Raw genomic sequence first — 14,617 nt, 5'->3', positions numbered from 1 at the left:
CAAGATAGTTAATTTTCCACCCTGCAGCTGACACAACTGTGAATACATTTCAAGCATCAGTAGCACCTTGTATTCTGTAAATTTATTGAGGAAATCGGCCCTTGTTACTGAGTAGGTATATTACAAAAGATTCAAAAATACGCATATGTGCTTTACACAAAAAATGAAAACAGAACAACCTAAAGTTGAAAAAAAGTTGTTTACAGGTTGAACAGCTAGCATAAACAAAGGATTAACAAAACGGTTCCTGTACAGAGGAGGGTAATAATGTTACTGTGAATAACACATGCGGTGCAATTCTCAGGTCTTTTTTTTATTTTTCATATTTGAAGTTCCTCTTTTTTTCTTTGGGTGCTCATTTCTTTTTCTCCTCGTCCTTCTTGGTGTCGGGTTTGGGGCCCGTCTGAGAAGCCAGCGAGCCCATGGCATTACGGATGGCCTCATTGTTGGGGTCAACTCCAGGAAGGTTCTCCAGGACACTCTGAAGGAACTCTGGGTCCTGCATAACATCGTAGTCCTCTTCATCCTGGAAACAGAAAATTTAATTTTGTAATCTTTACAATGCATTTTTTAAATAGATGAAAAAGACAACTGAGAACTTAAAAGCGCTTGTGCTCACCTTTGCCTTACTGGAGTCCATGTCAACCCCTGTGTCCATGTCCTCAGCATCAAACTCTGCAGGAATAATGGAGCAGAAATGATGATGAGGTTTGTTTGTTTTTTTTTAACTTGGGCTCCATGTTCCTGAATGTGCTGCTATGCAAAAAAAAAAATTAACACTGATCTGCATCTTAACATACAAGCATTGCATAATTAGTAAATATGGACTAGTTCAAACTGCTCCTGCGAACTGCTTAGTCAGTAATCACAAGCAGGATATGTGGGGATGTTTTTCCAGGCTCTAAAGTCTCCACCTGGCATAATAAACTGTATTAGTGCCAATACAAGCAAACCAATATCTCATCTCCAGGTAATCATTATCCAAATTGGCAGCTGGATATACACACTTCTGCAATCAGTCATACCTACAATGAAGGCAGATAACACTCAAAATTCGTGAGTGTCTGTGGCTTATTTGAGTTTCAAGACTACAAATAAAACGAGTAAAACACATACAGAATAGCCACCAACCACAAAACTGAGTTTGCTTTCCTCACTTATGGTTCTCTTCTTGTGCACTGAGCTGAACAGCCAATCAGAGTGACTTCACTCACAAGCAGGCTCTGCCGGCTCCAACACCAAGTCAACATGCTAAATCAGCCCAGAAACAGGTGACAAGGGCAGCAGCTTGGTGTGTCAGAGCCCTAACATACCTTAAACATGACTTTATAAATTTGGCGTGATGCAAACTGCATCTCAGCTTGTATTAGAGGTTGTCAAATCTCCTGGCCAGGGAAGTTCAGAAAATTCAAAATCCATATTTAACCTGATCCTGCTCCCTGCATGGACATCTGCAGAGCATAGGCGATCTGTTCATCCTCTGTCATGCGGCTGAAGTCTGGCAGAGCAGGTGTGGAGGAGTCTGTATGAGGAACAGACATCTTCAACAGGGCGTCCTCTGACTCTGCAACAGAACGACAGAAAAACATGCAGTGTGAACACACTCCTATTGGGAGCTGTAAAGCCCCTACTGACAAAGATGGGCCGATATTGGCATCTGTGATGGCACAAGAAGTTGTTGGACACTTTTCTCACCATCTGCAGCAGGAGAGGAAATGCCAGCTTCAGCAGCTGATGCGACAGCGGCTCTGCGAGCTTCGTCCTCCTGTCGTTGTCTCTGCTCCTCCATAGACACCCTCAGAGCCTAGAGGGAAGAGAGGAAGCAAACAGCAACAGAAACATACAGTGAAGAATAAAAAAGACAAAATGTTGCAATTGTAGGGAAAACAGCACTATAAATGAACAATCCAGAAAATTTTAGATGCAAACACAAGAAAAGTTGTGATTACAATGAGCAATATAAACCATACAGACTACAGCTAACTACTGTAGCATCTTTCCCCAGCTGTCTTACCAAGGCCAGCTCCGGGTCTGCGCTGGGATCCACTCCAAACGGATCCAGGTCCAACACTGCACCTCCCTCTCCAGCCAGGATGGGTGAGGACAGCAGGGCATCAGCCAGACTGGGGCCTGGAGGAACTGTGACCAGGTGGGAGCCGGCTCCGTCTTTGCCATTCAGTGTGTTGATGAAGGCTGTCAGCTTCTCTGTGTTCATCTCCTGCAGGGGTGAGACAGAATGAGGGTAGACGCAGGGACCAGACAACAGTGCAAAAATATACACAATAACACATTATATATTCAAGGTGTGTGTGTTTGTGTGTGTTTACTGTATGTGAAGCTTTGATGGAAAAATACCTCCTCTCCAAAGTTAATGATATCCACATTGACCTTTTCCTTCTTTAGACGCTTTGCCATTTTGATCAGCTGCAGGAAAATAAAAATACTTCAGTGTCACAAACACTAAATGTTTTATTAGGGGCCTTAAAGATATATTAATACACTGATGCTGTCAACTATTTTCCCCAGAGACAGCTACGTTTAATGAAAAACTAAGCAAGCTGGATAACAACCAAGGATGTTCTTAATGGCTAATTTCCCTGAAGTTTGAACTCAGACTAGTCTAAAAGTAAGAAAAGCCAATTTGAGCACAATTTGAATTTTAAGGTTAAACATTGTCTGAATAAATATTGTTTGTCAAGAAAGCCATTTGAAATCACATTTTCAATAATAAAATTGTATTTTAAATGCTGCTGAAATGCATGGCACTTTGCACAATGAACACTGCACATTTAACTACAAAAAAATATGACAACAATGCATTAATAAAAGTTAACAAAGAACATTTGTATACTGTGTATCTAACATCCTGACTTAGTTCTGTAAAACACACACACTCCACGCACTCACTCACACAATTACTTTCTTACTGTATGCATGAGTGCCTACAGGTATAAAACACTTCAATGTAAAGCTTTTTAAGATGTTTTCAAGATAATTTTAATCAGATTTAAGACTGATTTTAAGTATAAAAGTAAGTCGTATATGTGTCGTCCCATGCAGAGGTAGATTTTATGTAGGAATATGGCTATTAGAGTGAAGGTTAGATTTGTTTAATCTTCATTCTGCCAACAGGTAAGTGCTCGTACATAGTATGAAGTGCAGTATTACGTTCAGTGGTTGGTTTTAAGATTTGACACACACAAGAGCTTGACTCATTTGGACAACAAAGAAAAATAAAAAAAACGGATAGATGAAATTAGCTAAAATGTTTGTGGCAATTAAGCCCTTAAAACTTCAAATTTAAAACTATTTAATGATTTTCAAGGTCTAACATCTATAACATTTTGGACCCACACTTCAAGGCTTCTCCTGTGCACCAAAATAATGCACAGACATGCACACAGTCTTTGAGTATGTGTGTGTTTCTGGGTGTGTTTTAAAAAAAAAGAGAGAGAGGGCTAGCCATTCACAATCAGAACCACTGGTTTGTCTCATATGCTGATCCAAACTCCTCAACTCGGTATGTTAATAATAAGTTTAACCATTGGTATTTCTTGTGCTGACTAGAAAGGGTAGCAACATTAAATTGACTAGTCACATATTTGCCTCCGCAGCAGTCAATCATGGTAACTTCATCTGCTGTCTGCACATTCCCACTGATGATGTCATGGAAACATTTAATATGAGTAGTAAGTTGTGTCTAACATCTTCAAAGATATTGATGCTTGCTGTTTACTTTGTCTTTTTTAATAACTCAAGGAGAAGATTTGTTAGTTTACATTTAAGGTTGAGTCAGCTTATTCATTCGAATAAACAAACAAATTAATAATCAAGTGTTAATATCACTTCAGTGTAAACAGGCAGCAGAGTCCAAAGTCCAAAGTGCGGTCAGCAGCAAGCTTTCCCAACATGTCAACCATCCCATCCACACAAAATCTTAACAGTCTGATACTGTTGAAAGTTTCCTCACTGATTATCAATATCAAGATCACAAAACTGATATTTGCTGGGTAATACATGAACACTAATAACATGCAAATAACATAGCTTACATCTTTTTCATTGTCCTCCACCGGGCTGCCAACAAATGCAACAATGCGCATCTTGTGGTTTTTGCCCTGTCTGTGCTTCAACGCCAACTACAAAGAGAAACATAGCAAATGAAAAGGTTTGCATGCACACACGTACACAAACAAACACACAACACTGGAACATTGATCATAGGCCTGAGAAAATAGAAAGGTTTTAAGCTTATCTTTAAATGTAGATTCAGTGGTTACAGATTGCAGCTCATTAGGCAAACCATTCTAGAGGGCAGGTCTGCAGTAACAGACAGCACCTTTACCATCTCCTGGTCGTATTAGGGTACTAAACAAAAAAGCTACTGTCTAAAGACCTGAGAGGACTGATGGGGGTGACGTCAGTGTGCAGTCAGAAATATACTGGGGAGCTGAACCATGTAGTGCCTTAAAGACCAGTGGGGTGATTATAAACTGTATTTTCTGTTCAATGGGAAGCTAATGAAGTGTTCTAAGGGTGATTTAGTTGAGCCAGTTCTTTAACTGACCTCGCCATGTGTCTTAATGTTTCTACAATCCTCTTCTTTCATTTTTTCCAGCTCTTCTACTACAGGAGAAGCCTCACTGTATAAAGAAAGTCACAAACTTACATGTGCCACCCTGATGCCAGTGCAGAAGCTGATGTTTCCACGCGGCTGCACAGCATGCAGCTTGGACAGTATCCTGCCTGTGTCTGGGGTCAGTGTGGTCAGCACCTCACAGTTGCTGCACGGGGAAACAACACTTGTGCTATTATATTAACATATGTGAAATGTCAGCACGCTCATTTAAGTACAGTGCCTCTTACTTTGCCATGGTGATGAGGCCCACGTTGTTTTCGGGGTTGCTGCGGGTCTTGGAGTGACAAACAATATTAACTGCATCCTGCTGAGCCTGCAGCCTGGTGGGCAGGAAGTCTCCATTGCGCATGTACTCACTGTTGTCCACACTATGAAAAAATAATGGCAGTGCTGAAAATTACTTATGAAAGTATAAAGAACTAAGATGAAAGCAACACTGACGCTCCATTGTTAAATTAATTTGGAAAACTCCCTTCAGGAAGACAATGTAGGGTATCATGACAACGAGAAACATTTACCATAAAACTTTTATTCCATCCTGTCATCTTACCAAATACGTTTTGTTATATATGAGTGACTGCTGCTGTTTTTTAATATGTCTATTTAATATTGAAATTAATTGTTATATTTTTAGCAGGTGCAGTCACTGGCTACGGCTGAAGAGAAAGGATCCCAACTGGGCCCCTAGGTGACCACAGAGGAGCCAACCTTCTGACACACACCCAGGCCTGTTCATCCTGTAGTGGGCCTGCCTCAGCGGGGGGTGTATTGTGATAAAGACAGAAACACCCGACTATGTTGAGGTGCACAACTGATGATGTGTCAGTGGGTGGCTCTGCCGAGTGGTCACAGCCAAAACACAGATGCTCTGGCACAAAGTCCTAACTGATGAATTTCCTCTTTCTAGCAAAAAAATGTTAATTATACAGATTGGATAATTATCGGTTAAACCAATATGGATAGTATGAGAATACTATGTGCATCTCTAATAAGAACACTGCATAACATGTCAAAGGAGCAGACACTGAAACAGTGCTATACTTGATAAATGATCAATTGTAAGCAGAAATGCCAACTATTTACTGATATCAGTTTCTCAAGAGTAATAGATTTGCTGCTTTACTTTATTATATATTGATTTGAGATTTGAGATTTATTTTAAAAATGGGACAATATGCATTAATGGACATTTACATGTAAATGCACAAGATTATAGCCGGGTAGCTAATTTCCATCTCCAGTCCCATTGGCAGGTTGGTGTCGAACACAAAATCAATTATCAACAAAAGAAAATAAAATACACAGAGAAGAACAACATAAGGACAACATAGTAAACCACAAAACACACAACAGGCAAAGAGCTTGGTACGACCATAGAATATACCCGGTATATTGCACATGCCCTAACACAGCAAAGTGCATAGTGCAGTTTGTAAAGTGCTAATTTGCTAAGTGCCAATTCCTATTGCACAAAGTCACCTACAACACTTGACACATGTCCTGGACTGTTGGTTGGACCAAACAAGCAACATGAGCACATCACTTTAGGCTCTGGGGCATGTGATAAGCATATAGCCTGTCACTATTTTCTCATAATTAACAGACAAAATGATTAAAGCAGTTTACAAAACGACTGTAGTCCCAGTGAACACAAAACCTGAACTCATTCAGTGTAATAAAAACAATGCAATAACCCTGCAGTGCTGCTTCCTACTGTATGATAAACTGTAACTGATACTGCTTAATGAAACAGGTTGTTCATGTTGTGTGCTCTGAATGCAGCCCAAACTGAGAGGCAGCGTCTATGTGTGATAACTGAATGACATGTTAGCTCAGTTAGTCCAACTGAGTTGCGTGTGACAATGATAGTAACGTTTGGTTTACATTTTGTTAGCTAGCTAATGCTAATGAATTAACCAAAGACATTTTGACTGCACTTGAGGCGCAATTTAGACTTTACAGCTGTATTACACGACCGTTAGTTAGCAACACTACATTCATTAGCGTTAATAAGCATATAACTCGTAAAACGTCTATAACGTGACTGTAGAGCCGTTTGTTAGCTCAGTGCTGGAGGCTACTGCTGGCTAACGTTAGCTAGCTTACAGAGTGAGTCAGGAAACAGCTCGAGCATCTTCTAACTCAAAAACAAAACAGTAAACCTGGACGAATATTTCAGACGAACGACGTCAAAACACGAACATTGAATTTATCAAATGGTGGCTTATTTTGAATAAATTTAGCTGTTTCAGTTTTTAACTTTAAACATATTTCTCATTCCTTACCAGACCATAGTACTTTCAAGCACCATCTTGATGTCTGTGGGTTTACTATGTCATCGCAGGGGTTTATGGGTAATGGTGTTTTTTTCGTCTTCTTCTTCTTTCCGTTTATAGCGAGTGGCAACCAGCGTAAAGGCGCATTACCGCCACGTACTATGTTGGAGTGTGAACCAGAGTTATCTACCCCCTATGAACAAATCAGAAAAAGGAAAAACAAAAGTCCTGACTACTAAATTCTGTTGATCAATCCGGTTTCTTTCAAGTATTGGAATAGACTCCCTAACCCAATTGTAAATATACTTTCCAAACTCAATTCTTCCCCTCCAATCTTCCTGATTTCTCTCTTTAATAATTCTCGCTCTCGAGAATACTTACTGCACTGCAAAATCATGTTCCACTGATTCCTCTATTTGACATAGGTCACATAATCCTGAGGGATGTTTGTTTATCACATGCCATGTTTTATTTAGTCTGGTGTGTCCTACCCTCAGCCTTGTTAAGATGTTCTCCTCTTTGGTGCTTCTTTTACCTGACCCCACTGTGCCCACTTCTCGCTGTACTGCATAGAGGTGTGGTCCTGTATTTGTTGTATCCCAACTGTGCTGCCACTCTTTAATGATGTTTCTTTTGATTATTCCTTTTGCGTCAGATTTACTACACGGAATTTCCATGATTTCCTTGTGCTTCAGTGCCTGTTTTGCTAATGCATCCACCATTTCATCGCCCTTAATCCCTCTGTGTGCTGGTACCCACACAAATGTTATCAAAATATTCATATTTTTAAATCTGTACAGAGTTTCATATATCTCATTAACTATATCCTGCCTACAGTGAGATGTAAATGACTGTAATGACATTAATGCAGAACATGAATCTGGACAAAGAATAACCTTTTTAATTTGCAACTCTTCTATCCACTGTAATGCTGTTGCAATAGCTATCATCTCGACTGTATAAACTGACAAATGAGAGTCTTTTAAGGTTGGTATATTCAAAGCAGCAAAGCCAGTGCTCCCTGTGTTAGGATCCTTGGATCCATCTGTGTATACTGGGATGACTGTAACCCATCTTCAACCAAAACTGCAATATTTCCAAAATCTTTATATACTTGCACTTTTTCCAGAATATAGACATCAACTGACACTGAGGGGAACAACCAGGGTGACGTTACTGATAATGGCACTGTAGGGATACATCTTTTCTGATTTAACGACATATCTCTAGCAACTGTTTCACTGCTCCACGCAAAACATTCCCTTTTGGCCCTTTCTCTCTCCCAGCATGGAAGAAGTAGCCTGCTTTTGTTGTTGGATGTCGATCTTCAGAATGCCCTTGAAGATTTGTCCAGTAGTTCATCATTAACTGTTTGTGTCTGATTCGCACCCATCTCAACCTGAAGAGCGGACACAGGAGTCGCTTTTAAAGTACCACAACAAAGTCTTAAAGCTTGAGCTTGCACCACCTCAAACTTCTTTAATGAGGTTTTTGCTGCTGAACCGTAGGCAATATTTCCATAATCTAATACTGCTCTAATCAGCGCTACATAAATATTTCTAATTGCAGATCTGCTTGCTCCCCATTCTGCGCCTGTTAAACATCTCATCACATTTAATATCTTTTTACACTTGGCTGTTATCTTATGAATGTGTTCCTTACATGTTGATGGTGTTTTTTGCTTCGTCTTGTCTTTTTTATGACTTAATTTTATTGAATTCCAGATTTTCAACGACACCAAACCACTTCAAAAGGAAAAAAACACCACGCAGAAAAACAAACAAACAAATAAAATAGGTAAGGACTGACTAATACCAATAGATAAAATAGAAGCAAATAAACCACAATGATGAAAACAATTAACTGAGGTAATCCAAAATATCACTATTAACAACCATACTACTGTTAAATGTCCACTCACAGTCCATAAAAGATAAGTGTCAAAATAATGTCCATGTAATAGTGTCCATATAAATATTTCCTCCGCCTGCGCCTTCGCCACATCCACCCTCCTGCACTCATTACAGTCCCAACAAGAGCTGTATGCACTACTGACAACACGCCTCTGTAAGTTTTCATCTACACATGACATTCTGTAACAAACATGTCGATATAAGCACACCATGTACCATGTATGTTATGAGCCAAATCACTCCCCCTATGCTCAGACAAGTGTGTTCAACTTTGTTTTTACCAACTGAATTACATCAGTACCACTGAGTACTAATTCACATTTAATCCATCAGTGCCAAATGTCTGTACCTGAGAGGTGAGAAACCTCGTGCTGCCGAGCACCCCTAGGCTTGGACGCTGGAACCAGTGCCAGTAGCCTAGTGTTTCAAATGTGAACTGTACCCAACCAAAGGTGTGTGCATGCATCATGACATGTACTGTCAACAAAGCAGGCATTTAAGGACACTGTAGGCCTGTGTTTGTTCAATGAGAATAATAAGATAGGCTACCTCCAAAGGGGCGCTGCCGTATATTAAAGACAAAGAAACAACACGTATGCACATGTGAGCAATAGGTGTCCTTTGATTTAAAAAACAAAACAAAAAAAAACCTGATCACCTTCCTTGGAGCAAAAATGAATTATTAAGTGTAACATGAGGATATGACGTAATATGCCATTTCAGACCCACAAAGTGCCCCCCTTTGTTGTTTGATTTATCCTATGGTTGGGAAATAGTCCACAGTCCTTCATGATGAAAGCAGATCAAACAACCTGTCTCAGACATAAGTGCAGGTCAGACATCCTGAAACTGAGGCGTCCAGGGCAAGAAGCTGACACGGCTACAAGGTAAGAACTCTATACAGCTTAAACGTGAGAGATTATCAAATTCATTTTCAAGTTGGGTCATTTGCTGTTTGCATCTGATCTTTTATATTCTGCTGATTTGTTTAAATTCACTGTCATAGTATAAATAACCAGTTAAATGAAGTGATATTTATTGGCTAATGGGACAAAATTACATCATTTTACAAAACGAGAACCTCCAGATACTGCCAGTTGGTAATGAATGCAGGCATTGTTGAGCTGAAGTGATTGTATGACCATAAATTTTCCATTGACACTGAAATATTGGCTTTTTGAAATCTCAGATGAAGAGCCTTTTACTTTTGATGGTGATGGTTGCAACATGTTGTGCAACACCTGAAGGTACGTCAGTCTTTCTTAATCAACAAAGCTGTGTTTACAGACAATGATGTAGAAAGTGGTTTCTGGCACAACTTCACCGATTCACAAGGTGCATGGAGAGTGAGGAAACACTGAAAAATGTCAAAAGAGCTCCAGCAACACTTGTGGTATGGAAAAAAAACTTTATTGACCGACGCGTTTCGGCTTGTGGCCTTCATCAGGGATGACCCCGCGTTTCGGCTTGTGGCCTTCATCAGGGATGACCCTGATGAAGGCCACAAGCCGAAACGCGTCGGTCAATAAAGTTTTTTTTCCATACCACAAGTGTTGCTGGAGCTCTTTTGACATTTTACAGACAATGATGTAATATAGATTGAACTTTTTTGTTTGTTTCATCCACAGAACATTTTAGTTCATGTAGTCAAGTCAGTATTTTTGCTCTTAAAGTCCTCCTCTTAAAGATTCTCTGGTTTGATTTATCCACCTGTGCAGATCTGTCAGGCAAAGTGTTTGTCTTCCCCAAGGAGGGTACAACAGATTATGTGAAGCTCCTGACATCTAAAACTGAATTCACTTCTCTGACTACCTGTCTCAGGTAACTGGTGGTGCAACCAGAAAGCTTCTTTATTCATGGTAATGTTTGAAGAGTTGTTTGCCCCAGTTTCTCACAGCTGGCACATCTGCACAGATTCCAAACAGATATCACCAGGAACTACGGGCTCTTCTCTATGGCTACTCCCTCGCACAACAATGCCTTCCTGATCTTCAAGCTTAATTCAGTTGACCACATCAGGATAGAAGTTGAGGACGCTAAATCTGACTTCCTTTCGCTGTCATTTCCTCCAAACACCTGGCACTCTATGTGTGCCACCTGGCGCTCTGACAACGGATTGGTTCAGCTGTGGGTGGACGGCAAGGCAACCATCAAGAGATTCATCAAAACTGGGACCATCACTGGAGCACCCATCACCATCCTGGGCCAAGAGCAGGACTCCTATGGCAAAGGTTTCGATGCAACTCAATCTTTCATTGGTATGATGACTGACGTCCACATGTGGGACTATGTCCTCTCCACCTCTGAGCTCAAACGCTATATGGATCATGTGCACATCCCTCCAGGCAATGTGTTCAACTGGAGAGCCCTGGAGTACACTATCACAGGGCAGGTTTTGGTGGAGGAACAGTCGGAAGTTATGTAACAGGATGTTAAGCAGTGACTTATGTTCCTTGGAGATGATTAGGAGATAATTAAATGATTAAAATCTCTTCAGACGCTTAAAAGATTGTAATACTTTTTAACATATATTGTTATCCACAAATACCTAGAGAGTTTAGTTGAGTTTATTTGATTAATAAGAGGACAGTGTGCGATGACATTAACAAGAAATGAAAACATGGTTGCACCAGATTTAGCAAAACACTAATTTACATCTGCAGTCCTACACATAACAAGTAGTGTGACATGAATTTCTGCACACTTGAGATAAAACAATAATTTGGTGACCTCCTTGCAGTAACCCTGACGACGCTCTACAGGTCGCTGACCCCCACTGAAGACCCAGGAATTAGGAAAACCCTGTTTGTGTCCACATTTTGTCAATTTTTAACAAGGTAGGAACTATGGACAACACTGTCCCAACCGCCCCTGGATAATTGTCCTAATGCAGGGAGAGCAGACATGCTTTCGCCTCCTGTGCTAGCGACAGCTAACATTAACATGAACTGACAGGCCAGAAAATAAGTTTTCCAACAAAATGTGAATAAAATGTGAGGAATAGTCAGAATGTGTCCACTCTGAGGTTGAAAGTGAAGAGAGTGCAGCTGAGTATGAGCATGGTGAATGACGTGGGCATAGTTGCATTCTGACTTGTTTAAAAAGCATTATGCCCCCACCGACCCCGCAACAGATAGTTGTCTAATACACATACACAAAAGGGCCAAAACCAAGATTTAGAAAATATGTTTAATCCTTTAAAATCAGACATGAAAACATCACCACCACATAACTGAAACATGGCAGGAGGGACAGGCAGCACATATTGCATGAGAAGGCATTTCCGTGACTCCTATGTACATATACACATTTTATACACAGTAAAAATATAGTAATCGAAGCATCGTAGGACAACCAGCAACGTTGGCTCGTGAGCCGTGTGAAACATTCATGTAGAAAAAGCGTGGGAGATTAACAACCCAGAATAATCATGGAGCGAATATATCCGTCATATCACAATCTAAACATGAAATATAAAAAGTGAAATTGTCAAATAGTCCCCCTTCATAGGCAACACACACTATAAAGTTTCAGACATCCTTCTGTCAGTATACAGTATACGTACAATCATCTAAAAAGTACATAATACAACTTTTATCAACTCAGCCTGCAGCAATCAACCATATCAATAAATATTCTTCTTAGAGCTGAAAGGTGGCAGATTGTGGTTCATATTGCATTACTTCAAATATACTGTAGTGTCTATGCTGAGTGCACCGCCCTTTAAGCACCGTTGGATGATGTTTCTCTTGTGCCATGGTGTAGTACATAACAACTGCAACAGAAGTGATCTGCATCTGCAATTACACAGTACCACCCATCAAAAAAGAAAAAAAAAAGTTACATCATCAAAATCCAGGTGTCACAAAATATAATCTGGATTTTTCTAATGAGACAGAATTTATCTATAGGAGTGTTTTCTTTGGTGGCTGTTTGACTTCTGATCCAACTAAATACAACTTTAAACTGATCTGTCGGAAATCATTTCAGCATAATACCAGAAACAATTCAAGTACATCATCCCACCTATACAAGGGTCGTATGTAATGCGCTCTGAGGGCTACCACATTTGTAGTAAATTTAACTTGAATTTCACAGGAATGTGGAGTTCAATCTTGAAATGTCTCAGGCCACAAAGTAAACCGATTCTTCCATAAAGAAACAAAAGTTTTATGTCAGATACAGCTTATCAGACATGAAATGATTTAGCAAACAAAACAAAACATCCAGTTTAACAATAGATCCTTAGAAACACAGGTCGACCCAGTGTTATTACCATGTACAACATTATCAGTCCATGCAGGTATCGAGGAGTGCCTCATTTCTTTTTCATGTACTGGATCCTGAAGAATCGCAGGAACTCTCCACTCCTTTCTTTGGTGCCGCGACTTTCTTATACTACAAAAGACTCAGTCCTAAATCCTCAACTGTGCATTGATGGACATGAGTTGTTTTCCTTCCTTTCTATGTTCAAAACTCACATTTCCCCTTCTCCCCTCTCTGCTGCATAGACCAAATGTGCCTACAAAACATAGACAGCACTTCCTCAAATGAGATGATGTCTAAGAGCCCAGACACAGTAATAGACATCAAAGAAGTCGAGGCGACGAAGGCCAACTGTTGCGTCGCCCCACATCGCCTGTGTCACAGCCAAAAAGTTGCACTGAACGCACTGAAAAAATGGTAGCCAATGGCCAACTAGGACGTACTTTCAGTGCCTACATGAGAGGAAATAACTTCATACCACCATACTAGCAAAAACTAGGGTGACAGGCGCTCACCAACAGCCCAACGTTGACCAATGTGGTCAATGTGTTTGTGGTGTCCTGCTCACTGGCACTCGTCAATAGCCATGAATGAATAAAATCACTTTGATTGGCAGTTCAGCTCAGTGCACAAAGGACAAATGGAAGTGAGGAAAGTAAACAAATGGTAAAAGTCACGACGGTTTTGATTTGTTTTTATGCACTGAGCTCTTTTGGAGAAACCATTCTTATTTGTTTGTGTTACTGTTTGCTATTGCACAGTAAATATTCTTTCCTCTTTTGACGTGAGCGAGCTTATTTCGTTGGGGGCTGTACACAAGCCGTGTTTTTTGCACCCTCAAATTCATTGTTTTCAATATAGACACATGGCAGACGCGCTCAAACGCCAGGGGTGACGCATACTCCTTACCAGTTGTCTATTTTGTGGGGCGCGGCTACTGTGCTCTGAGATAAACCGAGCAACTTTCGGAACGCAGCAGCGCGCACCAAGTGTCGTGACGAGGAACAACCAATCACAGCCGACAGATATCCTTCCCTTCTTCCGTAAATATCAGTCTGTGGTAAATATGGAAAAGTTGATCATGTTATTGCAGGGCTGCCAGAGCTTTACATCTATCCCACGGACCATAGGCCTACACACTTATAAACAGCACCAGGAAGAAGATCAGCTCTGCACTCAGGATTTCAGGTAGACGGGCTACAGTACTGTGCTTGTTGACAACCTGCCGCCGCGCTCTTAAAAGCTGCACCCAACGCCTGACCTCGCATTTAAAGACGTGGCATGTGTACAGCCCCTTAATGTGCTAACTGGCTAACTAGCGTCTTGAATGCATCCTGTCTGTCTTCTGGTTTCCATTTGTAAATGACGAATACAGAGTACTGCCGCCTGCTGGTATGGAGTTATTTCCTCTTATGCAAGAGCAGTGTGTACGTGCAGTTTGCTGCCAGCTGAAGTGTTTGTGATGTGTTGAAGTGCAACTTTTTGGCTGAGACAAAGGCGACAAAGGTGTTGCCACTTTATGT

At 40.6% G+C, this 14,617-nt stretch overlaps 2 protein-coding genes across 2 annotated transcripts; one reads left to right on the top strand and one right to left on the bottom strand.

Moving 5' to 3' along the window:
• Positions 1-67: 67 nt before the first annotated feature.
• On the bottom strand, positions 68-6,992 carry LOC117265893 (26S proteasome non-ATPase regulatory subunit 4-like). The gene is made up of 10 exons (XM_033640699.2): positions 6,925-6,992; positions 4,867-5,007; positions 4,670-4,784; positions 4,053-4,139; positions 2,356-2,424; positions 2,015-2,218; positions 1,696-1,804; positions 1,427-1,564; positions 620-675; positions 68-526 (listed from the first exon to the last, which is right to left on the bottom strand). The coding sequence occupies exons 1-10, from the start codon at positions 6,948-6,950 to the stop codon at positions 356-358; spliced, it is 1,116 nt and encodes a 371-aa protein (XP_033496590.1). The 5' UTR covers positions 6,951-6,992; the 3' UTR covers positions 68-355.
• Positions 6,993-9,614: 2,622 nt separating this feature from the next.
• Positions 9,615-11,326, top strand: LOC117265804 (serum amyloid P-component-like). The gene is made up of 4 exons (XM_033640518.2): positions 9,615-9,715; positions 10,018-10,075; positions 10,547-10,649; positions 10,743-11,326. The coding sequence occupies exons 2-4, from the start codon at positions 10,018-10,020 to the stop codon at positions 11,251-11,253; spliced, it is 672 nt and encodes a 223-aa protein (XP_033496409.1). The 5' UTR covers positions 9,615-9,715; the 3' UTR covers positions 11,254-11,326.
• The last annotated feature ends 3,291 nt before the right edge of the window (positions 11,327-14,617 follow it).

The sequence above is a fragment of the Epinephelus lanceolatus genome, chromosome 10, assembly GCF_041903045.1.
Source record: "Epinephelus lanceolatus isolate andai-2023 chromosome 10, ASM4190304v1, whole genome shotgun sequence".
Lineage (NCBI taxonomy): Eukaryota > Metazoa > Chordata > Actinopteri > Perciformes > Serranidae > Epinephelus > Epinephelus lanceolatus.
Note: the sequence above shows the minus strand (reverse complement) of the source record. Positions and strands in the feature narration are given on the sequence as shown.